This window comes from Theobroma cacao, chromosome 1 (assembly GCF_053813885.1).
Source record: "Theobroma cacao isolate CCN51 chromosome 1, ASM5381388v1, whole genome shotgun sequence".
Taxonomy (NCBI): Eukaryota; Viridiplantae; Streptophyta; class Magnoliopsida; order Malvales; family Malvaceae; genus Theobroma; species Theobroma cacao.
The window spans coordinates 37800120-37827486 of NC_142639.1; the positions used below are offsets into that span (position 1 = coordinate 37800120).

General features: G+C 33.8%; 3 protein-coding genes across 3 annotated transcripts; all 3 read right to left on the reverse strand.

The window, feature by feature from the left end:
* Positions 1-328: 328 nt before the first annotated feature.
* Positions 329-1124, reverse strand: LOC148764793 (uncharacterized). Its single transcript, XM_088804579.1, has one exon. The coding sequence runs from the start codon at positions 933-935 to the stop codon at positions 582-584; it is 354 nt and encodes a 117-aa protein (XP_088660705.1). The 5' UTR covers positions 936-1124; the 3' UTR covers positions 329-581.
* A 7404-nt stretch (positions 1125-8528) lies between these two features.
* Positions 8529-10867, reverse strand: LOC18613768 (Pectin lyase-like superfamily protein). Its single transcript, XM_007051163.3, has 6 exons — positions 10191-10867; positions 9922-10089; positions 9799-9843; positions 9490-9697; positions 9325-9406; positions 8529-9212 (listed from the first exon to the last, which is right to left on the reverse strand). Exons 1-6 carry the CDS (start codon positions 10593-10595, stop codon positions 8708-8710), a joined length of 1413 nt encoding a protein of 470 aa, XP_007051225.3. The 5' UTR covers positions 10596-10867; the 3' UTR covers positions 8529-8707.
* A 3774-nt stretch (positions 10868-14641) lies between these two features.
* LOC18613769 (shaggy-related protein kinase alpha-like) lies at positions 14642-18991 on the reverse strand. The gene is made up of 13 exons (XM_007051165.3): positions 18854-18991; positions 18118-18321; positions 17935-18027; positions 17763-17822; positions 17366-17638; positions 17175-17249; positions 16531-16587; positions 16302-16442; positions 16132-16182; positions 15798-15893; positions 15630-15713; positions 15232-15334; positions 14642-15133 (listed from the first exon to the last, which is right to left on the reverse strand). Exons 2-13 carry the CDS (start codon positions 18229-18231, stop codon positions 15051-15053), a joined length of 1230 nt encoding a protein of 409 aa, XP_007051227.1. The 5' UTR covers positions 18232-18321; positions 18854-18991; the 3' UTR covers positions 14642-15050.
* Between the last annotated feature and the right edge of the window lie 8376 nt (positions 18992-27367).

Below are 27367 nucleotides of genomic sequence, written 5' to 3' on the forward strand. Positions count from 1 at the left end.
ATCCTTGGGGTAAGGGTAACTTTTTCTAACTTTTTTTTATCTTTTATCAGTAACTTGCAGGCCAATTTATCTTTTTGACTCTTGTGAAATGCTTGAGATTCATGCAGATCTCTGGCCGACGACTTGAAGTCGGAAGACCAAAACACAACCAGTGAAATATAATATAAAAAATAGAGATACAGTGGAAGCCGAGAAAAATTCCTCAGAAAACTCATTCTCGGTTTAGAATTTGATCACTTGTGCACCCGTTAGCGATTAGCAAATTGAATACCTACGTACTGCTGTATATATAATCCTAGCTAGCTTCTAATAGCGACTACTTCATTCGTGATTATCCGAAAACTTAATTTCTTAATATCGCCGAAAGAGATGCTGATATTCACTACATATAAAGTACCCAAAAAAAAAGTACATGGAAAATGCGTAGTAGAAACAAAAGCTTGAATGCCTTCTTAACGTTGTTAACTAGTACTTTATTTTATATGAACAGCCTGATACAGGAACCCCATCTTCCAACTGCAATCAACAGTTCAACACCCTAGCAACATTCTTCAAGTTGTTCCAAAAACTTTGAATGACCTCTAAAGTGAAAGGCTAAGGTCTAACCCTTCTTTAACCTCCTCTTTCTGATCATCCGTTCCCTCTTTGCTTCGAGAAGTACTCGCGACCCTCACAGGGGGTTTCCTCAGCTGAGCCTCTTCCATGAAATCTTCATGTTGAAACGACGGCTTCCAGACTACGACTTGCTTCACCTCTTCAAGCTTTCGCTTCTTGCTTCTGGTCTCAGCAGCCTCTGAGTTGTTGATCATCAAACGATCACGAGCCTCGCGTATGCTCTTGACTAGAGCATAGAACTTCTCCATCGTTTCTTTTTCATCATCTTCGTCGTCGTCGTCATCACGGCAAATCTTTCTCTTCTTGCTTGCACTCTCCATACGAGATTTTTTTTTTTTTTGGTAGGGCAGAGGGGGAGAGAGTAGGAGTGGAGTAGCGACAGAGCGTTCACTTTCTCGGTTGCTTCTTCGTTGCTTCTTCGAGGGAGATCCTAAATTATACAAAGGTCATGGTCAAGTTGTCCGATCATTTTCATTTTGTTGCGCCCCTCCGCGTGTTCCTAAACACCCCGTTGCCCATTGGACTAAATTATCCTCTACTCCTTTCATCACGTTTAATTATACTCCTTGCTCCTTCCTACGTACCAAACGCACCCGTTTTGTATAATTTGCCTGTATTTCCCCCAACTTTTGATCCTTAAATATACTTATTTGAATTTTTTTTGAAAAGCAAAGGCATCAATTTTCCATTTCATAATAACAATGGAAAACAAGACAAACCAAGATCTGGAAGGTACAAAAGCACGGTCAACTCTGTGACCCAGTAAAAGCAGAAAAAAAAAAACAGATAAATTCTATCTTGAGGGCACCCCTGGTTGCATAAGAGATCAGGGTACACACAATTTCATCCAAATCTCCTAACGACCTCAAGGCCTGATCCTTCATCGTCTGTACAGACCACACACATCCCAAAGAAGTGACAGAAACAAAAAACTATACACAGCAGAATGTTTTTGGCTGAGAAGAGGCAACGCTGCAAGCCAAGGTTATATACTTATTTGAATTATGTGTCAAATCCTGAGATTTTGCTGCATAATATTCCAATAATGTATCATAAAATATTTTAAACCAATTGTCAAGTTCGACCCAATAAATCTCATCATTTCCACATGAGAAATTACTACCATTTCGATTATAAAACCAATAATCATATTATAAGATTTCATTAAAGATTTATTATACATTTTTTTTTGTATTTGTAAGAAAATAATTGAATATTCAGTACTTCTGTACTACCTAACAACAAAGAGGACAATGATGGACCGGAGTACTATATCATTGTTAAATTTTGATCTCAATTAAATTTAAAAAAAATGATAGTTATAACTTTAAGGGCACATATTATATATATCATCAAGCAATTTAATTTGTGAATTTAAATTTACAATTAAGAAGAATCTCTAAGAAACATGGTTAGTTTAAATATATTCCGAGCTACAGCTACTATTTCACTGTTTGAGATCTGTGACGTCCACTTGTAAAAGAAAAAAAGTTACTTTACATACTCCTAGTTAATTTGATATAATAACAAATGTTAGTACTAATGTCTACTTTTCTTTTTTAAGAGTGCTCGTGAACTTTACAAGGAAAAATTGAAAATTAATTTAATCAGTCTATATATATATAGGACTAGGAATGTATGTGCTTTGGTTGACTCGGCTTTATGGGTCGTCTGCCATCGGCCAGATTTAGTTTTCCAAGTCGATCCCACGTGATACTTGAGCAAAGAAGTTCAAGGAAGAAGCTGTTGCATCAACCTTTTCATTCTCTTTTTTTTTTGTTTTGGGGAGAATTAAATTTATCCCATATCCCAACAATTTAATTGGAAACCATCTCCAAAAGAAAAGGGGAATAAAAAAAAGCAGAGAAAAGATGAGAGATTGGGTTTGTTGAGGGGTTAATCAGTAAATTGAGGGGCAAAAGTGTGTCAGGATGACATAGTCCCAATCGTCATGGTACGCGAAAACGTGACTCACGCATATGACCCACGTTGATGGCGGAAGCCGAGTCCCTTTTGAGTTTGGGGTAATAGAATCTACCAAAGAAATAAAAGACGAAGCAACTTTGCGGTGTCTGTCTCCAGTCTCTAGTCTGTGCTGTAAGCATGCCGCGGCGCTAGCTGAGGGACCTTTCTTTTTCTACCGTTCATTAGTTTGATGGAGATTACCGCCTACTTCTCCTTTTAGTTCTGTAGACTTTCTTCAATTTCACGCTCTATTACTAATTATAGATGTCAGGAACCAGATACGTCATCAGACAGTGTATGTATAATATGTTGGCACAAAGTCCTAAAGCTACCAAGTAGTTTGTCCACGACATGTGATCGATGCAATTAACAACATTAGCACCAAACGTGGATCACCGTTTTTAAGTTTGTTAAAATGAATTAAGTTACATAATAATTATTTTTATTTTATTTTATTCTCTTAAAATGATTATTTTATTCTTTTTTTACCCTATTCTATTTTACAAATCAAACATATCCTAAATGATAGTAAATCGACCAAACAAACTGCAATTAATCAATTTAGATTATTTTAATTTTAAAATATAATTCAATTCGTTCAATTATATTTTGTGAAAATATTAATTAATTTAATTTTTAAAATTTAAAATCAAACCAACCCATTATTCATCCCTAATTCTAAAAAAAAAAAATTCTTGTCAAATAACTTGTCCTTAAAAAAGCCATGTAAATTTGAGAGTTGAAAGTAATTAGAAGTGGGTCCAATGTTAGGATAATTTTTCTGTTGTTTATGGCCTCAATTATAGTCATCAATTAAGATTATCGGTTGCACTTGAACATTTGACTCATTAATTATATATGATTTTCGTTTAAAAAAAATAAAAATTTGAATCTTTCTTTTGAAAATATATATAAAAAAAACTAATTTATCGACTAATTTGATAAAGAAAATATAATCTTTCTTTTAAAGTAAGGTTCTATTTTGGGTTTTCTCTTATAGTGAAAGAAAGAGTTAATCACTCCAACAATTAACAGTGAAATGGTAAGACATGAGTAAACATTTTAATTATGATGGAGTTAAAGCAGAAATTACTTTCAAGGAAGTGTTTAGAAGCAGTGGAGGCTTTCCAAATGACAAAAACCATGGTTACCAAAGTCAAAATTTTGGACCCCAAGGTATCCATAAACCGGTTTCAAAGCCTGCAATGGAAAACACACAAAGTTATAAATGTACGCCTTACACAAGACTTAATGTTGATGATGTTGACGCTCGTAAAATAATTGAACAATTTGCTTAGACGCTGACAAAAGTTGTTGGAATGAAGCTTCGCATGCACATTTGCTCTATTTCTCCCAAGTTAAACCCAAAAAAACAAGTAAATTGTAGGAAATTTTTACCATTCTTAATTTGTTTATGGGTATTTTTTAATATTAATATTTGTATAAAAATATAATACTTAAAAAAACCTCTTGAACTATTCTAAAATATTTAAATAAGTTTCTTATTTTCTTATTATGTTTAATCACATTCTTGTATTGTTTTTTTATATCAAATAAGTTATTATAGCTAAGGATTGATTAATTGTTCTCTATCAAAATAATACATGTATACCAGGTGATACTAACACAACATGTTAACATATCATAATAAATAGTAGTATATGATACTTTAGCTACATAACAATTTTACGCAATTCCATATCAACGTCATATTGACATAAAAATAACAATAATTTTAATTAATAGTAATTAATTAATAATTAAGAATAAAAATATATTTTAATTTAAAATAAAAATATATGAATTTAATTAAATATAATTAAAAAATTAAAAATTATTTGAATTTATTTAAATAGTTTATGAATTTTTTAAAATATTATGTCTTTTATAAACTAGTACGTCATCGAGGGTTAATTAATGCCATCAATAAATGAAGCTTTTATTTTAGAAATTAGAAGTGGGTAAAATAAAAAGTTATTAATTATTAGTATAACCCAACAAGTGGATTTAAAAAAAAAAAAAACAGAAAGAAAGTAACAGCAAACAAAAAAGAGTGGTGCACTGCGCAAGAAATGCGTGGTTTGTTTGATATGAAATATTGTTGAAAGGAAGTTTCCACTTGTCGGATATCAATGCTTGGAATAAATTTGGTACCAACAAATGCTTATTTGTCGTTATTTAGGGTTGGCCAAAAGGTGTGTAATCAAATGCACAGCGGGAATTGAGGTTCAAACTACCAGGGCCAATTTAGAGTGAAGAATATTAATCTTTTTTTTCTCAAATTAAATATTTCTTTTACATTTTTGAGTCAAATTTAATGACTTTTACAGTAATTTTTTCCGATATCACCTAAACTAAAATTTCAAAAAGTAAGATCCCAAAATTTTAATTTAGGACTTTTCAAATCTTATTTTTTTTAAATGTTAATTGCTCATAAAATTATAATGACAGAAGGTCAAAAGTGGTTTTTACTTGACAAAAAAAAGAGCTAAAAATGAATATTTAATTTGAAATAGAGATGATAGTAATAGTTGATTTTTTGATTCTAATTCAATCATATCAAGCGGAAACAAGAAAAAAAAAACAAAAAGAAAATGATGGTGACTTTGACTGTGGAGTATGGCCATTTTATAGTCTGAATTAATGACTGCGATGACTCCTATGAGCTCAAGTCAACGCCCAAACATCACAGCCATCCGTCTGTTATAGCCCAAACGGATCAAGATTAGCCCAATACAATTTTGCAACACACAAGGGAGCCCGGTCCAGGTCCATGCATTATTGACCCCAACAAACTCTTTTCTTACCCCTACAACCCATAGGCTCTGTTTTGAATACTTTATTTTACTCAATTTCTTCTCTGAAGCACTTTTCTTAGTATTACAACAATATTCTTAGAAACTGCCCAAACATATTCTGCAAGCCATTGTTGCTATAAATTATATGTTTTCTTTAATAATTTAATCACTGGTGAGTGTAAATTTTAATACTATTATAAGAGTAAAACATGAATATATTTTACTGTATTTGTCTTTGGAGTGAGCAGTGCAGTGTGAGAGAGATATAGAGTTAGTGGAGTAGATAGATTCCTTTGTATCTTTTTTTGAGGTTAGCTTTAGGCGGCCTTCCATGCCCATATTCATGCGATAGTCCTCCATTTCTGTGGCTGTAAGGGTTTCAGAGCCCTTTTCAAAAAGGACAAGGAGCACTACTCTTGCCTTCGAGTTTCAAACTAGTTGTACCTTTGCAATGTTTTTTTGGTTAGTATATATCAATATATGCCAGAAGTATTCCTTTATAATGTTGGATTCTTTGACAGTAACTCATTTTTTGGAGGAAAATGGAAATCTCAGCTTAAATAAACAAAATCCACCCTCAAAATCATAGGAAATAATACTGAGAGAAATAAATGAATTTAAAAAATCCTAGGCAAATCCAAAGAAGGTTTCCCTTGTGCTCATCACAAAAAATTTCTAAAGTTTGATATACCCAATGCCAGATAGCTACCAGGAAGCACAAGCCGAAAACACAAAATGGATTCTGACCACACCTTCGTAACTCCAAATACCCAGATTTGTAATTTAATTGACTACCATGCGATAAAAAGCTCTGATTGATGAGCAGCGGCAACGGCTGAGTCAAAGCTATTGGGACTCGGCTAGAGATAGTGAACCCTAGACAAGCAGTTGATGACTTTTGCGCCCAATAGTCACCACCACATCAACTCAATCACGAGATTTCGCACAATCTTGCTCGAACACGTGTAATACAAATTTAAATCAAAAAATAAAAAAAATATGATTGAGTACTGCAATTAAGAATTGGTTTAGGAAAAATTGAATTGGTTTTTAGGGTTTTTTGAATTGATTTAAAGGTTTACTGAATCAGTTCAAAGGTTTATTGAATCGATTTAAAGATTTGTTGAAATCAATTCGATTTTATGGTTCGCTGAATTATTAAAGGGTTTGTTGAATCGATTTTAGTATTTAATGTATTGATTTTAGAGTTATTGAATCGATTTAGGAGCTGTCGAGTTAGTTTTAAAGTTTATTGAATCATTTTTAAGGGTTATCAAATCAATTTTAAGGTTTATTAAATTGATTTAAAGATTGAATCAGTTTAGGAGTTTATCGAACTGATTTGCTACATTAATGTAAAGATTTTAGGATTTTTCAAACGAGTGTAAGGGTTTATTGAATCGATTTGAATGTTTACTAAATCGATTTAGGATATACTAAACCGAGTTTAAGATTTTCTAAACTGAATAAGTGTTACTAAATCAATTTGAAGATTTTTGGTTTAAGAATAGCCGAACCAGTTCTATGATTTCCGATTTCAAAGTTCACAAAACCGATTCAGTGTTCCCAAATCGATATTTGAGTTACTCTAAAACAAAGATATAGAATAACGTTTAACCAATTTAGAATTTTTGATAAATCAAGTATAAAGTCATCTTAAATCAGTTTAAGGTTTTCAATAAAATTTGAAGATACTTGAATCGTTTGGATTGGTTGAAATAAATAAATGGTTCCGAGTGGCGGTTGGCTTGTTCTTCAAGTTCATGATTCTTTTGCACATCATACCGCACGGGTTTGACTGTTACCTTCTCCAATCAATATATCGGAAAGAGGGACGCAAAGAGAGAAGTAGGGGAAGGAAAAAGGAACCGACCATGGATTTTGGAGTCGCGATTTCCCTGGAGAAGCATTGTTTGTTTGTGAAGCCTTGAATTGGATTGGATGCATATTAGGTACAACAACGATATGGTGAGTCTTGTCACATACTAAAGAAGGTGTGGTTTGGTATGGGCAAAGGAAAAGCTGAAAACAAGTTACAAGTAAATACTGGCACCAGGAAGGATGGAGAACCTATTTTTTACAGGGGGATAAAAATTGGCTCTGTTTGTTGTATCCTCATAATAATTACTGGTACTACTTTTATTGAAGGAAAATGCCCTTTACTATACAAGAAGCAAAATACCTGATTAAATTCTGGTTTTTCACAAGAAGGAAGTAAATCCAAAATGAATGTGTGAATGTCAAAAGCATTCTCATTCCAACCCCTGTATCTGTCTGTCTTTTAAAATGGAGAGGAGAGGATGAAAAGGTAAGTATTTGTGGGCGGTGGGCATTGGATTTTGGCCCCTCCACTGACTGCCACTTTTCCAGAGCACAAAAGTCTACACTCGAAATCTTTTATAGTTTGATAGACATCCTGATATATGATTATAGTAGCTACTGCGCGTGCTGTAAGAGATGGAGGGGCTTGTCCCTCCACTTTGTTAGTTTGTATTAAATTGAGAGCCGGTTTCGACAGACATATCCTCTTGGATTGATGACAAATTCTGTCATGAAATCACCCCCTACCACGAATTATTCTCTAATTATGCTCTCTCTCTGTTCTGGGTTCTCATCTTCTGACTTTCACACTTGATTTGCTTGTTCGCATGAGCTTTTGTCGTGTTTTTAGACACATGAATATGAGGAAAGTTGGAATCTTGTACTTTCTAATTCGGATAATATATAGCCCAAGAAAAGTTTCTTAAATGCTAATGTAATATGAATCTGCCACTGCCACACCCATCACTCTGTTTGTGACTTGTTATAGGCCTCATTATACTATATCCAATGTTGCTTTTAATTTTAACAGAGTCCCACCCCCCAAAAAAAGAGCAAATATTTCAGCAGATGTCACAGGGATTCGCTGATTGAAAAAAAAATGCATGCCATCAAACTTTGAAGCACTCATTGTCAAACTTCCTTGCATGACACAGCTCTCATAGCATGCATGAAATCAGAGAAATGAAAAATGCTCACCACAATTTCTTCAGACTTCAATGCCTGGCAGAATTATTATGATGCAGAAGAAGGGATTCGCCAGAGTTTTAAATTTTATTAATTGATCACTGTCTTTATTTCAATCCTTGTTTGTATTAGTTTGCAAAAATCATTTGTTTGTTGTAACATTACTGGAATGTAGTAACCAAACATACAAATTGGGAGAGAAGATTAATATAAACATCTTCAGAATGATTACATGATTAGAAATAGAATCCCGTACATCCATGACTTTCCTTCCAATTATATACGTATGTATCGAAACTGATTTACAGAAAAAACCTAAAACATTAGCAATAACCCATATCCTTATTATCCAGGATGGATCGAGGGATGCCCGCCATTAAGCAGGACACTGGTGGGATCGTTAGCGATTCTAAGTCACCATAAGCATTCCAACAAAAAGGGTCCAAAACGATATCTCCTTGAGCAGGTAGAAGCTCAATATCAGACAGCGTGATGTTTGTACATGGAACTGAATCACTGCAGGCAAAATGCATTGGAGGGCTTCGGATATCATAGGTTCCCTTGATGCTTTCATAGAGTATATCTGACACATAAACAGCTGATGTTTGGTTTGTGCAGCCCTTCGTGAGGCAGTAGAATTGATCAATTATAATCGGATTCCTGACAGCTTCCATGTGAATGTTGCTGAATGTTATTCCTGATACAGCTCCAGATCCACCTTGCCACGTCTTGATCCTAACCCCATTATCTGATACCTTAATCACTGAGTCTCGAACTGTGACGTTGGAGACGCAGGCTCGTGAATTGTGATTGCCTAGACTCCCAATGCTGAATGGAAGCATAAAGAGCGGAACATATTTAACAAGGATGAGCTTGAACAAGCTTAATAAGAAACATTAAATCTAAAGGTTAGCAGTTCAATGGAATCAATTAGGACTACCTGATTCCATGACCAGGTCCGCAAGTTAGGTTCTTTATATCCACATCATGACATCCTGATCCGATGGATATGCAATCATCACCTGTGAAGCAAGATCATTGAGACGCTGAGTTTAATGTGGAAAGGGAAATGAAAATTTGGGAAGATTTGGGATTTTGCGCTAACCGTTAGAGATAACTGAATTATATATTTCAACACCATTTGTGTTCTCTATGTGGATCCCATCAGTGTTGGGACTCAGGGCAGGAGCAGTTATGTGAAGGGATTCTACATGGACATTCTGGCAACCGTCAAATCTGAAGTGGAACTTGGGACTATCCTTAATTTTAAGTCCTTTCACAGTCAAGTTGGAGCTCATGAAAAACCTTAAAGCCTGCATCATTAATTTTAAGATGTCAATTCTTTGTGTTATCTCGGGGCGGGGGGGGGGGGGGGGGGGAACACAAAATATATGAATGAAGTCTGACGACTTACAATTGGGCTATCACATGGTCCAGGCAATGCTGTTCTATTTTTGCCCTGTGCCATTGGATGCAAAATGTTAGCTATGAACTTTAGTGCAAATCGAAAACATTTTAAGAGTGAAGTCAGCTATACCTTGTGGGGCTTGCAAGGAAGATCCCACCATTTCTGTCCTCTACCATCGATGAGACCACCTCCTTGCAGGGACATTCCATTTATCCTATAAAAGACCAGCCACTGGCGCTTGCTGGTGTTCTCTGGCCACGCGTCTGGTCCATCAGGAGGCATAAGTGTACCATCAACCTTTACAACGACCAAAATGTACCCCATGACCAAATCCCATGAGTGCTTTTTATCCTTAAAAAGGCATAAACGCTGACAATCAGACAAAACAAGTACATTACCTGAAACACTAATCCACCTTGACAAGGACCCAAAAAAATTGTGGACTGAATCATGAAGGAAAAACCATAGGGAACATGCAGGACTGCTGAATTAACTCGACAAGCAGAGTCCCATGCCATCTTGAATGCTTCTGTGTCATCTGTTACACCATCCCCTACAGCTCCAAATTTTCTTACATCGAAAACACCAGTAGCATTCCCATCATCAGATGGACTGGAAGGCTCTGGTGCAAGAGGACTGGAAGGCTCAGGTGCAGTAATAGGGGGTGCTGAAATTTCAGATATATTGTGATGGTGAGTATGCTTGTGTTTTGTATGGTGATAATGCCATCTAGCTTGGGTGGAAAGGAAGAAACAAACAAAAGACATGCAGAATATAAATATAGAAACACGAGAATGCTCCATTTTTATGCCAAAATTAGTTCCACCAATGAGGACAAATGAGAACTCGGTTGCTAAACTGAGGCGACTCTAACGCTCTCAGGTATTGTTTTGCTGGAATTTCGGAGAAAAAACAAACCAGCTCAAATTGTTTAGTCACTGTCAAGAACTAGATGAAAAGGCTTATAGAAGGTATGCGCATGAGAAAGATTGCACCCTAATAGAGAAGGAAGCGAGTGACTTCCTTTGTTTGAGTGACCTTTGTGAACACTAGAGCAACTTGCTGAAGATTAACTGCTCTGGCTTTGCAATGCGTGGTGAATCAGAAAGGCTGAAATATATATAGTAGAATAGTACTAGTATAAACAGATAGTGGAAAGGAGTATCAAAAACATCTGCACCTTTAGATTATTTTAATGGAGTTCGGAGGCGGGAACCGACCAATTCCATATAGGCATTGGCTTTTTTGAGAAGGTGGAGTCTGCATATGACCGTTCTGGAAAAAGGTAAACGGAATAACAAGAAATCATATGCGTGGATTGTCGATAAGCCCCCCATGTTCTTCCCATACCTTTCACTTTCATCGGTCCCCAATTAAGTTACTTCAACCACAGATTAATTTATGCAACAAGCCCTAAGTTAACATTATTGCATCTGGCAGAAGGATTAGGTTTGTAGGAGTCTGACCCTGGCCTAAATCCTTTCTAGGGTCCCTGTGGAGATTTCTACATTGTTAAAATCTAAGCTACTTCAGTTTTAAAAAAAAAAATCTAAGCTACTTCAGCAGCTTAATAAGGAGTGCTGCTAATAGTCACTTCTACTACAAAATTAGAATTTATGTTTAGTTCAAATTCAATCCAGCTGCTCTCAGGTCCATTGCAGATCCACTGTTTGTGGGAGTTGGGAGATTTGTCATGTATTAGCAAGTAGTATGACCATCGATGTGTTAAATTGTACATTATTGTCCCATTAAACCTGACAAACAGGAATTACGCCTTGTGAAGCTATAGCAACTAGGCATCGTTGACACTTTACTGGCGTTTTCCTTCAATAAAGTAGCATTTAAATCTTACATTAAGCTTTTGAAGTTTGACAGATTGGTAGCTACTATGGAGCACATGAGTGTGTGTAGACACCCAGGTTCGCATGCAATCGCCATAATCCCTTGTGTCCTGAGTGGAGCATGCTTTTAAAAACCTGTTGGTTCAGTTATGGGAGACTGAATAAGTAGCTTTAATGCAACATAATGTGAGACATCTAAAGAGGAATCTAATCTTTTAACCATAGCATATATGGGATGAATTTCTTTCCCGGCCAGGAAAAAGAAGTTTCATTTTAACGTGGACATCCCACTTTAAGATCTCCTCAATGTATTGGAAACGCCTTTTGCACCGACCATCAAGGCCGTTTTTTCAGTTGCTTCTTCCAGTGATAACCAATGATGCTCAGTTTGATGCGTTGTGTGCATTGGAAAACACATTGATAAACATGGATTTGTGAGGGATAACCGAACTTGGCTTCAAGGGTAGTAAAGCCACAAAGCTCCGACCACAAGAAATTGCATAACTATTTTCCAGGACTTTGGTGGTGCCCTTTGCTTGGCTTGATCCACAGCCCCACAAACATTTTTGTGGCTAGTGATGTTAGACCCTGGTCGGCTATGGCGTGACCATGAGGCATCCAGTGACAGGAACAAGTTTGGTTAGGAGAAAAGCATTGTTTATTTTCAGCTTTCAGAAAAAGACGGTTTGGAGTGGAAGGCGTTGTTTGGGGCGGTGGGCCACTAGTTTGAGATGAGAGCTGAGAGCTACCTCCACAACAACCCACTCACCCACAAAGTGGCTTTCTCCGTGCAGATGTGCCGGCATTTTTATACATGTATATGCTCCATGTATATTATGAATATGCTTAAGAAATAACAATTTGGTTTCTTTCTCTCAGGATGATCGGCGGCTAATGATGAATGTAAAGAATTGGTTAAAAAGAGGGCTGAATTTTATACTCTGATGGAATTGAAGACAATCTCAACATGGGATTAATCCTAATAAACTTACCAATTGAAAGAGACTGGTACGGTACACAGATGAAGCAACCAAACTACGAAGGATAGAATTTTTATATCATTTTTGCCCTTTGGCGGGGCTATATATTTATAGATGTTTCATTTTGATTATTAATTTATTATTTTTTAAAAAATTGTTTTACATCAGTGCAATGCTATACAGAGAGCAATAAAAATAACTAAAACAAGTATAATAACTATATAATATGAACAACAATGAAAATAATTTAAAATAAGTGATAGTGTTCACGATCAATTTCACTTTAAAATACTTTGAAAATTTTGGTTTGGTGATTTAATCATAAAACATAAATTACTTGAATAGGCAAGTAATGGGTTTCAATAATTGTTATTCATTATGTACATTAAAACTGTCAACCAAATTTTTATTCATTATGCATTAAAATTTGTTTTTCAGTAACTTTTTTTCTCACTCAATATAAGAAATTTAATAATTTATTTTTGGTAGGATAAAATTTTTTAAATTAATGCAAACACATTTTCATGTTTAATTCTCTAGAATTATCTTCTACTTAGTCTTGCTCTGTCCTATTCTCAATCATACTCTAGGTTTACTTATTCTTTTTCACTTGTCACAACATTCAATACTTTATGAAAAGTTTCAATTCCCCTTTTCGTCACATCTAACATATTCTTTTATTTATTTGCAACGCTTTTTTTCTCTTACCACAAAAAATCCTTTACAACGTCAAACATCTCTTCAATAACCAAAACGTGAAGCAATTTAATAACTAAACATGAACGAAAAATATTTGTACGTAGTAATTGAATAATATTTTTTTTATAACATACTGTCACACTTTATCTTTTAATCATAATTTCACGTATGTTCATTAGTTTTTGAAATAAACAATCTGTTTCAAAATAATATCTTCCCTTAGACACATAAATACATCCGTTTGTTAACCATTAATGTTTCCGTTAAATTGATGACGAGATAATATTAAAAAGATAATATTATATTTTATTAATTTTAAAAATTATCTTTATATAAATTATTTTTAAAAAAATTTTTTGTAAAAAAAAAAAAATCTCTGCTCACTTGGGAGCAGATCTAGTGCTCCCAAGGGTGCTCCCCCAAAATAGTGAGACAATCAGCGGGCGAATAGGAGCACCGTCAGCCGATCACATTGTTTGAGAAAAAAATTAGGAGAGAAAGAAGAAAGTGTATTTTAGTCTTTTTCTATTTTTTACTAATGGTGTTTAAACTTTTGGATCTTATTGTCCATTTCGAAAACTAATAAATTCACGTGAAATTATAATTAAAAATTAAAATGATAAGAGTATTTTATTTTATTTTTTTTGAAATGTAGTAATTGAATGATATTAGAGACGTTATCAATTAATGCAAGAATCTGTTAAGATATATTTTGATATATACGGATACAATTAAATAGTGGAAATTTTATGAATCTTTTGAAAGAAAAAAAAGCATAAAACTCTGAAACTGAAAAGATCAAAAAGTAATAGCTTATAAACTATAGCAAATCGTTTCCATTGAAATAAGTGTTGATCAAAGGTATGAAGTTGAATACTACAAACTGTAGTTTGTTATAGTGTGTGAACACTGTAAGAATTACTCTAGTTTAGGATAAGGTCTGGATGACAACCTCAGGCTCACGCCAACTTGTAAGAATATGCCTTGGCAATGGCACATAAGAAAATATTTGTACAAAATAATGTACCTCGAGAGGACAAATAAATGCTTTGACAAAGATTTGAAGATTCGAACAAGATATTCCTTGAAAGAGAAAAATAAGTGAGACAGGTTACGTCAAGGATTTCAGTTAGGCGGAACCAACACATGGCGACATGTACTTTGCTCGCCACAGTTTCAGAATTCAACTTGAGACTAATTCTCATAAACCTTTTGCTTTTCAACCTTTTCTCACGCTGCTGAGTTAGCTTAGTTATAGGGCTAGCTATTGTGAAATTGCTTGATTGAGAAGACCGAAGGCAAAGCCAGGAGCAAAATACACGCTAAGGATCAAGGAACAGAGTTTGAATTCCATAGGCCATCAAACTTACTGCAAATACCGGTCAACTGAATTATACTATAAGGAAACAACTTTGAATCCGATATGTTGTTATACTCTGTTCATCAACTGGAAATAAGGGGGTCAACATACTCTTTAAGGTCTTATGAACATACTAATCATAGCAGACACTCTCAAGTCCGCTTTCTACAAAGAGGCTAAAAAAATAACGGAAAAGAAAAAACATAAATATCGGAAAAAATAATAATAATAATAATAATAAAGGGAACAAATAAACATTTGGAGGTGAAAAAGCAATTATCATGGCTTCCATATGATAACTGAAACAGGCCACTAGCTACTTCTCTACAATAGACCACGATTTCTGCAAGAAGCAGAAAACAAGAAGAAAGAACCGCTTCACAACCCCAGGAAGGCACATTGTTTTCTTGCATGCTCTGGAATCAGCTTCACTATTATATCCACAGGCACTCCCTTCAGTTCTGAGAAATGGCAATGGCAGGGCAGCAACAATCATCAGTTCCACAGTTCAATAAGAAATTAAAATGGCAGAAACTTAAACTCAGCACTGCTTTCTTACCGTGAGGCTTAAAGTTGAATAGAGGGGGAAGAAAACGTCCATTAGGTAGACGGGTGTTAGGATCACGTAGCTCATCAAAGAACGGATGAATCAAAGCCTCAATCTGCGTAGAAAATACAGACACTCATCATAAGATAGGTACATATGAGAAAGGCAATAAATCAAAGAGAAGTTTCTTTGCAGGATCCATGACATGTCAGGTCTAAACCCCTGACATGAGTTCCTAAACGTTACAGTAAATAGAGTATGAATAGAATCACCAAGGGAATTTCATAATAGAGTGAAATTTTTTCACACTTCTAGAATGAGGACAAAAACGATCTTAGATTGCGGTAGCCTTTAAAGTCGGACTAAAGAGCCAAAAACAATAAGAGAGTTGTAACAATATCAATACTTACAGCTGTGCTACGAAGGTTTGGAGAGTACTGCAATAACCGAGAAACAAGATCTACAGCTTCTGGGGGCATACGCTTATGAAATATCTGCAGACCAATAATACATTAATGAATACCATATTATAAAGAAATTCTTTGCACAAAGTGAAAAAATGACGTTATCCACTATACCTTGTGCCATGGGTGAGCTTTAATTTGAGGAAATTTAAACTCTGTATAGTTAGGATTCATGCACTTTATTTCTTCTCTTGTTGGGGTACCTAGAACCTGCATAAAATCACATAAATCAGAAAATGAAAGAAGAAAAAGTAATGAAATAATAACAGAACAGGATGTAGGTATAAATAAAAAAATCCAGTGTCAATGAAGCCGGGTTATTTAAGAGCCACCAACTAGGAAAGAATTTGGATAGGTTTAACATCTGCCATCTTTCATGTTTACTTAAGTATTTTCCAATAATAATCATGCTGAAATTCTATTAAAGAGCATTTTAAGCTAAAGATACCTTAATAATTTCAACGAGCTGATCTACTCCACTCTCACCAGGAAATAGAGGCTGGAGTGAAAAGAATAATTTGTTAGCTAATATAAAAGAAACATCTATATATATGTATGTATGTATGTATGTATGTATATATATATATAACCAAAAATATGTGCACGAACACTGTCTACCTGTCCAAGCAATAGTTCAGCCAAAACACAACCAGCAGACCAGATGTCAATGGCTGTAGTATATTCGGTTGCACCAAATATTAATTCAGGTGCTCGATAGTACCTAGAACAGATGTAGGATATATTGGGTTCCCCTTTTACCTGTCAAAGTCAAACCAAAGTTAGGTTCATGAACATAGATAGCCTCTAACGAAGCAAATAAATAAGTTTAAGACGCTAATGCACATACCAAAACTTTTGCACTTCCAAAATCACACAGTTTTAGCTGGTGGGTATGTGGGTTGACCTGTCACAAGAAACCATTGTAATGGTGAGATAGTATGAATAACAGAGTATATGAGTTAAGTTTTTGAGATCGCAGCATACAGTTTCAAATTTCATATTATAACATAATACCATGCAAAGATTTGTCAGAATGCTAGATTATATTTTCCATTGCCAAACTCCTTATTATCCTTTTCCAAATCTATTACATACTTAAAAGGGGCTTCCTCATTCTGCCACCTGTAGGCTAGAACAATGGCCACGTTTTCAATCTCCCAACCCATGTGAGTCAAACTTTGCAAAAGAAAAAACAAGAGCCCATGAGTCAGTCAAACTCAAATCTCTTTTGGCCACGAGTCAGTGAAGCCACGTTTTTAGACCTCTGTCAGTCAAATGATGCCCAGCCTTAAAAAAAGGGTTTCAAATCTCTGACATGGCTTATGAAATATGAGTAATAACAAATTGCACTCCACCGCGTTGAGGTGGGTACATTTCTCTAGTATCATTAAAGAGAACCACCAATCTATTTCTGGAAAATTGTTAAAAATTAACAAGAATAATATAGTTGTAATAACCACCAACAGAAAGCATTTCGTGATGACCACATACCAATAAATTTTGAGGCTTTATGTCCCTGTGGCACACACCAATGCTGTTATGAATGTAAGCAAGTGCTCTGCAAATCTGCATACAGACAAGAAAAATACCAATTCCATGTAAGAATCACACGGATTTCTTGTTTCCATAAAAGTATAAGCGATAGGAAAAGATAAAAGACAAGATTTTAAACGAGCCCATACCTGGTAAAAATAGAGTTTAACATATATCAGTGGCATCCTTTGGTTCATCTTATTATAATGTTTGATAACCCGATGGACAGTTTCTGGAACATACTCAAGCACCAGGTTAAGATAGAGCTCATCTTTTTCAGTTGTTGAAAAGAAACAGTGCTTCAGGCAGACAACATTTGGGTGGTCTAGCAGACGCATGGTTTGCAGTTCACGGTTCTTATATCTCTTGTCTTGAAGAACCTTTTTAATAGCAACAGTTTCACCTGTCTCTAAGCATTTAGCCTGAAATGCCACATCGAATAACATGATAATTCAGTACAACACTCCAAATATAAATAAAAAAAATATACACAAAACCTGAACTATCTTCAAATGAAGATGTCATAAGGATGAAATCAATCCATACCTGGAAGACTACTCCAAATGATCCATGTCCAACAACACGTTCAGCCATATAGCTTATTGTCTGAAAATGATTATAAGGGTAAGTTCCCAAACTATCAAATAACCACCCCCTCCTTCCCCCAAAAAGGGGACCAATAACTCTAGTTCTCAAAGAGAATATTATAAAAACTAACCTGCTTAGGCTGGCCATTTTTACCACCAATAGTGGTAACAATTATATGCCCTGTCTCGGTTCCATTACCATCAACTATAGTTGCTTCCACTTCCTGCAACATAGTACTAGTTTTTATGAAACTGATCCCAAAGATACCAACCAAATATCAAAGCAGAACAAAATATAAAAATCTATAACGTACCTTGTCATCCCTAATTTTCATGTCATTCATTTCATCAGGCAACCTATCGACACCGACTGTATTTCCACTAGGTTCTCTTAATCCAGAAGTAGGAACTATACTTACTGAAGCCATTGGACTAAACAAAAAGCAAATGCGAGAATCTCACGGATCCTCTGTCGAAAATTCACTTCCTTACACCAACAAAACAACTCAATATATTACCTGTAGAACACATAAAACAATGTCAATGGTTCATCCTTAAAGAAATCAGCAATGTATCTAACATTCAAATAGCATAACCAAAAAAGCAGCCTTAAATCTCTAATCCTTTGAAGAAAACTCTAAACGAGTGAAAAAAGAGAAGGTAATTTTAACGACATATTTGCATAAATTAGCTAAAGCAGAGACCCTTTTCTTCCTTAGTGCATTAATTGTTGCAGTTAAGTTCTGTATAAATAAATTTAAACAGGAAATTAACCGATGAAGAGGAGTTTCCTTTCCCACACTTCCTCGAGAAACAAACAGCGCAAACCCGCGTAAAAATATTAAATCAAAGTAAGAAAATAATATTTGAAACCCTAGAAGGAAAGAATGGTCTAAGAGACACAGATCAAGCAGAAAAAGGAAACAAATATAACGAAAAAAAAAACTTGAACCAACAGCCAAACAAGACAAACACTAGAGTCACGACCAAAACCGAAAACCACAAAAAGAAAAAAGAAAAAAGAAATAGACAGTGAAGGAAATTAATTACCGATCGGGTCAAGAAACGCGGGAAAAAAACAGGGAGGTGAGGCGGAATCATGAGAGGAATAAAACGGGCATTGAAGTCGGATCTTAAAATGGATCTTTGACGGTGAAGAATGTCGTTTCGGATTTCTTTTAGAGGAGAAAGGAGGAGGAGGTATTGCTTTGAGCTTTCTGGGAGGTTTTTTTTTTTTTTTTGCTGGTGGGAGGTGTTTGATGACAGTCAAACAGGCGAGCCCAAACATTTATGTCTTTTTTATTCTTTTTTTTTAAATAATTTCTTTTTCTTTCTCGCTTTTCAACAGCAAGTAGCCCTTTCTTTTTGACCGTTCAAATCCCCCTTGCCCCACTCCTCCCCACTTTCAGCTTTCTCTCTCTTTGAAGTTTTGAATCAAAGTATTCCCCTTGTCTTTTTCCCCCTTTTTTTTTTATTTATTTCTCAATATTATTTTATTTATGACAACAAAAAATGACCTGTCAAATCTGTAAATCCGGCGAATTTATTAATCAGTTAAATAAATTCTTTTTTTTTTTTTTTTTTTAAGAATAAATTATTTTCTTCCATTCTTATTGGTATAGTCGCGACTATCTATTCAAATTTTGAAAATTTCTAAATTAGTAATAAATAAATGCTGATTAATAAGTTTATGAGATACAAATTCAACTATTACTAGTCCAAATAAAATTTTGAAATTCGAGTTGATTAACCACTCATTCAACCCCCCCATCGAATTAACAAGAAAGAAAGGTTTGGTTGAATATATGAGCTAGTATTTTATTTTTATTAAATAGTCTAAGATTAAGAAAATTTTATGTGAGTAAGTTGAGCGAAGAATTAATCAATTAAATTAAACCTCAATGCTAATATAAGGTACATAAATGGACTACTTAAATTTCATATTTGTGAATTTATTCTAATCTTAAGTCGATGGGTTTAATTTTCTTTGTATGAATATTTTATTAAATATGGACTATTTATTTCAAATAAAAAAAGAGAAGCAGGTGGTGTTCTAACCTCCAACTGCCATGGAATAGTTGATATTCCATGGTACTGGCAGGAACCAGTATATAGGAAAGAAGATTGAACAATAGGAGTGTGGTAGATACAACTAACTCAAATAATTGTACTTTAAATAGTACGTTAACTATATCAAGGTTACATGAAATTCATGACAAATTTTTCACTACCAATTTTCATATTAAATTGGAAAAGGGCTCTTATTTGTGGAAAATCAAAGGCCAATAAATTATGAATGGGATGTTTAGGCCATCAGCTTCCAAAGCTTACCTTCCTTTTCCATTTAGTTTTTCTTAATGCAAAACCTTTTATTACCAAAACAAAAAGTAAAATTAAAAAAAAAAAAGAAAGCGTCAAAATTGGTGTAGATATTTAAATTGGAGAGCGTGAAGGAGGGTGTTGCTGTGTAGCTGCCGCAAACTGTCAAACAGACTGTTCAAGCAGCTTAGTTGTTGTCTCGGTGGTGATTGGACTTAAAAATAGAATTCCGATTACAATAATTCAAGCCGCGCCTTTTGCCGCTCTCCACACAGTTTCAATTTTTTTTCTTCCCTTCTTTTCTGTTAAGTTAACTATCCTGTAATATCAAACAAGGAAAAAAAATAAACATAATTTTCAATGAATTTAATCTCTTTATTCTTTTAGATTTATAGTTTTAGTTTTTCGACCCCAACTTTAATAAATTTAATTCTCGTATTGTTGTTTAAAACGAAAATAAAAATAAATTATAGTTATATTAAATTTAGGAACATAATTTTTATAAAATGACTTGATATGGTAAATTGAATATTTTTTACCACGTAATGTATATTGAAATAAAAAAATCTTAATTTTTATTAAATAAAATAAAATTTATTTTAATATTTTAAAAGTATTAATTATTTTAATTAGAATAAGGTATAATATATTTTTAGATTGATATGTTTGACATAGTTAAGAAACTAATTCACTTTAGTATGTCTGACCATTTCCGACATATCACATCACCCAAGATAAAACTAAAATCTTACTATTATTAGAAGTAAGCTTTAAATTAATTTTTAATAAAATTGAGAAAATTAAATTCATCAAAATTGATATCGAAGAACTAAAATGGTTGAATTAAATTGATAAAATGACCAATTTCAAACTTTAATCAAAAAATAAATTAGTTTGTCGTGGGGGTTTGTTATAATAGATTGACTTAATAGATAAAATCATTTATGAGTTTTTATTCAAATTTCATAGGTAAAAACCCATGAATGGTTGATAGTAAAATTGATGGTTTTTATTAAACTTAAGATTATCGATAATTTATATAAAAAAATATTGTTACTAATAGTTAAAGGGTACTGAATCCTTCAATAACCATAAAACTTCATAGTACCAACAATAAGCTCTCATTATGTCTCATTGAGCAAACAATTAAATCACAGTGCTAGCATTTTTATCCAAAATGTGAAAAACAAATCACACAAGCATTACTTCCCATACTAATACATGAATGTTGTTTTTGAATAATAAAAAAATCACCATTCATATCTCAAATAATAATAAAAGAAAGTTACCAAGCTCAAATTCCAACATGATTACCATGTTAATTTTGGACATCATTAATGTCTAGTTTAATGCAACAATAAAAAAAATATGTGAGTTTGATTGGGTCATTTGCTTATTCGATCTAATATAAGAATCTGACCAAATAATTGGGCTATCCATTCAATTTATCCAATCATTAATTTGATATAACAATTTAAAAACTTCAAAATTTATTAGTATATTATATCTCAAGATTTTCTATTTTGGTTAAAACGGTGTACTAAAACCCTAAGAAACAATATGGCATGCAAAACTAAAATCAGTCCATCAATAAGAGAGTAAAATACCTTCGTAGTCCTCAAGGTATCGAAGTACTGCCAGCAAAACGATTTGCTCCAAAACGATATGGAGGAATATGACTAAGTATCCTTCTTTTAGAAAACAACATCATATATATGCCAAGAGCATGATGTACTAAAAATGCCTCAAGTTATAAAAGAGAATGCTACATCTTTATGATATAGTTATAGACAAATTTGAGGTTTCATGATATTAGTAATTATTTGGTAATTGATTTTACATGTTTTTATTTAGAAAATGCAGAAACCAAAGACTATTTTTTTGTTTTTGTTTTGATATTCGAGAACAGTTTCTCATTTCCAGTTATCAAAAATAAAGAAATAATTTGTAAAAGCAAGCAGAGACTAAAACTCTTTGAGATTGCAAATGGAAACATTAAGTCTCAAAGTCACATGTCCCATCTTGCTTTTTCCAAAGACAGCTTATAAAAGTAATTAATTAGATTCCAAAAACCCATGCCTTGCCGCGTGGAATTGGATAAAGATGATCAAGTTTCATCTCTATCCCTTCTAGGCTAATGAAATCAAAAGTGAAGGCTACAGTTCAACCCATCGATATCACGTTTCAACCTCCATTTTTATTTTTATTTAGTCAACACCCACAAAAGGTGACCATCTCGAAGCCCTTTGATTCAATCCAACTCTTTCATATGTGGCAGGGTTAGATTTGGTGGCTATGGTGGCTGTGTAACGGCAGCAATTATGGCCATTTACGTTGTATTTTTTAGCAGGTTGGGACTTGGGAGCTGGAGGAATCTGTGGAGGCTGAGGCCTCTAATTTCTTTCTACTTGTAAAAAGCTTATCCCTTGAAGGGTTTTTTTTTTTCTTTGTGTTTGGAATCTACTAATAATCTTTACTCCAATGAGAGGGATTTGATTTGAACTTCTCAGTTTCAAAGCATTAATTGATGGGGAATCAAGGTGGAAGATGCCGGCAAAATCAGCTAAGCTAAGCAAATGCTAGATCCTTGCCTACATTGAATTGTGTATGCTACCAGCACAACAGAGTGTATGAAAGTCACTGTCAGCACCACTCCAATAATGCCTGTACAGCAAAGCACTCATGAAATTTTGGACTTAAAAGAGACGAGTTCATTTAGGCTAAAAGCATCTTAACCACCCAAAACAGTGTTTTTCTCATCATCCTCTTTAAAAGAGTAAATCTTGTAACAAACCAACACAAAGTAATGCTTATCATCATAAAAAAGGATTTTAGAATCCATTAAGTCATGACTACTCACGGCCCTGAATGTTACAATTTCCACAGCTTTGAGTAAGTAGCTGCATTCAGTCAAAGCCATAAAAACTGTAGGGACTAGGGGTCAGAGTTTACATCTTTGGTGCTTTTACCTGCTCTACCAGCTTTTCCTATTATACTAGCTCTGAACAGTAAGGACCCGAATCGGAGATGGTATGGACTTGGACTTGGACTAGGTCTTCAGTCAAGGAGGCTGAGCTGAAACTATCCAACAACAGCTGATAATAATTTTGTCATAGACTTGGGTTGGGACCTATATTTAAGTTCATTTGCATGTGAACTTCTAAAGCCCAAATGCAATCTCCATTCTCATGAATGTGAAATAGCCCATTAAGAATCTCAATTTCCTCCGAGTCAGAGCCGTGCTCAACTTGATTACATTGAAGTCCATCTTTCTTTTTAGCGAGACAATAAAAACCCCTCTGCTCTACACATGCATCTGGCCAAACACGTAGAAAGTGACCATAACTCCACTAGGAAAATGAATTAAACAGGCAGATACAACGTGTCGTTCGTATAGGATGCCACAACCTCACAACATTCTGGAAGATGTAGCTCAGCTAAACATATATGGTACTAGTAGAAAAGAACCGGTAGGAATAGTTAGCAAAATAATGGGATTCGGGTTTTGGCTTTGCCACCTGTTAGATTGTATATACAAGTTCACACGCCTTTCCCTTCTTCCAGGCCTGTTTAAGACTTGGAAGCATCAGCTGCATCACCTGGCTACTTTATTGTAACTTTGTAATTAAGCACCAGTTATGTGGAAAGCATTGCCGTCACGTACCTCTGAATTCTGAAATAATTTAAGCATAAGAAAATCCAATGTTATTAATCAGAAAGTCAGCTATAGCGGTTCCTTATCTAACCCTCTCCCCTCCCAACAAGATTCTCTCGTGCATCCCCCTTTCATACAAAATCTACCAGTTCAATGCAAGCTTCCAACCAACAGTGGTAGTTTCATTTTAAAAATCCATTGCCACAATTATATATAGGTTGTTCTGACATGCATAAATTATTGGTCACTTGCCATGTATTTCTTTAGCTTGGTAGGAAGATAAGATTGTACCCTGAGAACCATGGTTTGCTGATAATGGACCATTAAAAATATGTTTAAAAATTTGTTCATGGCACAGCTAAGGCTTACGCTTGTAAAATGGTAAGGAAATTGAAAGTTGAGGTTTGGTCGGAATTTGAGTTGGAATAGTTCGGATGAAATTCTTTGAATTTGGGTCATTTTGCCTATTTTTTTTAACTTATTCTTGTAGTTACTTGTAATGTAGTGTATTTTATATGATAATGTTTTAACCAAAATCTCAAACTTTCTAAAAACAAAAACATTGTCAAAAATGTTTTATATACCAGACCAATTTCACTCAATGTTGCTGCAATTAACAGGGAAACTTGATGCTCCATGATGTCATCAATCTCTCCGGCAAAATCCTACATTATTCAGTTTGCCAACGCCACGCTGTTGATATAAATTCTAAAGTATGCAGATAAGGAAGACCAAACTTTTCTATTCCTGATACAATTATTCTTCAATCAATAGTTCAGAAAGAGCAATATGCCTTTTTTCTTCTTCTCTCATGATACAAGTGCAAAAATGTCTTTCGATTAATGTAATTATGAACAGTTAAGCTAATAAAAAAACATAGTTGGTGGTTCTTGTCCAAATGCCTTTAACCTGTCACCAGATCTGGTTAAAACCAGTCCCTGATTAAGACAAGCAGGAAGAAAGAAACCAATAGCCGCAGAGCCTGTTGTTGCAATCCTGGTTTTATCAAGCAAAGAGACAGTAATGAAGCTTCTCGTTCTGATAAAATATGCCATCCTGTAAGGAAACCAAACTTCTTGACAGGGAGATTTCTGGCCGTACATGATTACGAGGAGGGCAACCAAACATAATTGAAGGCCATATATTATAGTCCTCAACCACAAAGACATTCCAGCAAGTGCTACAAGCCAACTTGGTGGACCAATCACGAGCGTTCGGTACACTTTCCCAAAAGGTTAGTGGTTTGGCTAGTTGGACCACCAAACCCATTAGCCCTAATTGCTTCTTTTTTTAACTGACAAATGATTGTGACTGTGGCCTGTGGGTTTCAGCAGTGATCAGCGGAAGCTGTCCCTGGATGGACAAGTTGTAATAACCCCGAACACTAGCCTCTGTGTCTTCCATAATGCGAATTATTGGGAACCTAATTAGGATAAGATCACGCCCAGACCATTTATATTCCTAAGGCATACATTCCCATGATGCTGCTATTTGGCAATTATATGAGACCGTTTAAGAGTCAACGTTTGAGGGTAATTATGCCAACTTGACACATGTTTTTACCTGCTAATCTCTCATCTAAAATTACATACAGCGAAATGTCAACAATAATCAATAAATAATTTGGATTTGGGGCCAACTATTTTTGTATATTTTATGTTCAATTACGTATTCAGCATAGCTTTTTGTGAAGTGAAATTTGTGTAGGGGGTAGACCTTGCAATTTGAGCCGCCCGTTGCTGATTAGCAAATTGGGGGATGACCATGTTGACGTCTCTTAATCTTTCAAAAATGAAATAAATAAAAAGGAATGACATAAAAAAATAGAATAGAATTCAACATTGTCCGAATGAAATGAGTTTACTTTAATTCTGGTCAACCGATGATTCGTCGAGGAAATGTTCAGCACCTTAATAATAGCCAATTGGTTTGAAAAGCGCGGTCCCTCACCGAAGGTCCAGCCGTAGGTACAAAACATTTTCTATTACCAAGTTGATTTATACAACCATATTTTTACTGAATAAAAAATTACTATATGCATATAGCAGATGAAATCATGAGATCAGTTTCACTCTTGCCACTTGGTAAGGTAATTAATTTAGTGTTGGGAGAGGAAACCAACAAAATCCAAGCCCATTGATTTCTTTCCCACTGGCTGTTAATTGCCATTGATCACGAACTAACGGTAACGTTGAAAGGGATCCTTTCGTTTTTCACAAAAAAAAAAAAAAAATACAACTTGAGTTTAATTTTCTTTTTCAAATTTCATCTCACTCATTAAAAAGTATTGCTATAACCGAACACTCTTCAAAATTATTATATGAAATCACAATGCTTTAAAAAGCTTTTGAATTATTTATAAAGATTTAAATAAAATTTTTTTATTACATTTAATAAAGTCTTCATATTTTTTATTTTTGATAAATAAATTTTTATAATTAATATTGAGTAACGATTATTAATCAAAATATAATTTATCATTTTTATACTTATGTGGTGCTAACATTATGTTGACTTTGAATGTAAAAATATCACATGTTATCACATCATATTAGCATTTCATATTACCATTCACTAGTACATATTACATTCCTTGTTAACAATACAAAGTATACAATGACAAGTGACGTTTTAACTAATGATAATTAATTAACTATTAATCGAATTTTAAAAAAAATCATTAACTGAATCTATTTAGCTCAAAATATAAATACAAAAATTTAATTTAACGTAATAAAAGAAAAAAAATTATTAAAATTTTTTGAATATTTCAAAAACTTTTTTAGATATTACGTCTAACATGTAATGTTAGTGTAAATGAAATTTAAATGGAATTCAAAGAACTAACAAAATTAATTTTAATGCAAAATTTTTAATAGATGTTATATTTAATACTTATTTCACCCCATCACTTGTTATGCAAAAGGGAAATTATATGAATAATCTTAAGAATACAATGAAACCAATATCTAACTTCACATTTATATTTTATTATAGTAGATTGTTAGATACATCTTGTAAAATTGTTTGGCTTTAGAATCTACTTTTTACAATAAGTAGATTATAAGAAATTTGAACTACTTATATAGATGATGAAAACTCAAGTGTTTATATTTATTCTCAGAACATAATTCTTCTCTTACTTTTGATTTTTTTTTTGTTTTTGTCTTATTTATTTTTTTTATATATGAAAATAATTTATAGCAAGTTTTTTATATAGGCTTGCAAGTGTATCTTCTTAATGAGGCAATCTTTTTATTAAGACACCTCTTTGTCTTAAAGATACTTTTACATTTTGTAAGATATAATCTTTAAATAAAATATATTGTTTCAATAATCAAATTATGAAAAGATAATTATTTATTTCATAAGACATAATTTTTAAATTATAATATGAAAAGTCATATTTTCAACATTTTCATTTTGAACTATCTATTTTTTTTAATTATCTCATAATTTTTGAATTTAGAAGTATTTTTCTAACATTTCACTTTTTCAATAGATATAACTATTCACATATAAAATCTACCTATAATCTAATAATCACACTGTATAACATAATTTTTTATTTTAAAAATATATCAACATAA

What these genes read in the sequence shown, in the direction of transcription:
- LOC148764793 (XM_088804579.1), bottom strand. Translation starts at nt 935, where the DNA reads ATGGAGAGTGCAAGCAAGAAGAGAAAGATTTGCCGTGATGACGACGAC.
- LOC18613768 (XM_007051163.3), bottom strand. Translation starts at nt 10,595, where the DNA reads ATGGAGCATTCTCGTGTTTCTATATTTATATTCTGCATGTCTTTTGTT. An exon ending in AAGGTGGATTAGTGTTTCAG is followed by an intron (nt 10,090 to 10,190) that starts GTAATGTACTTG and finishes GTCGTTGTAAAG; the next exon opens with GTTGATGGTACACTTATGCC. An exon ending in GGACCTGGTCATGGAATCAG is followed by an intron (nt 9,213 to 9,324) that starts GTAGTCCTAATT and finishes GCTTCCATTCAG; the next exon opens with CATTGGGAGTCTAGGCAATC.
- LOC18613769 (XM_007051165.3), bottom strand. Translation starts at nt 18,231, where the DNA reads ATGGCTTCAGTAAGTATAGTTCCTACTTCTGGATTAAGAGAACCTAGT. An exon ending in CATTTGGAGTAGTCTTCCAG is followed by an intron (nt 17,639 to 17,762) that starts GTATGGATTGAT and finishes GTGGCATTTCAG; the next exon opens with GCTAAATGCTTAGAGACAGG. An exon ending in AGCTCGTTGAAATTATTAAG is followed by an intron (nt 15,894 to 16,131) that starts GTATCTTTAGCT and finishes GATTTTATGCAG; the next exon opens with GTTCTAGGTACCCCAACAAG.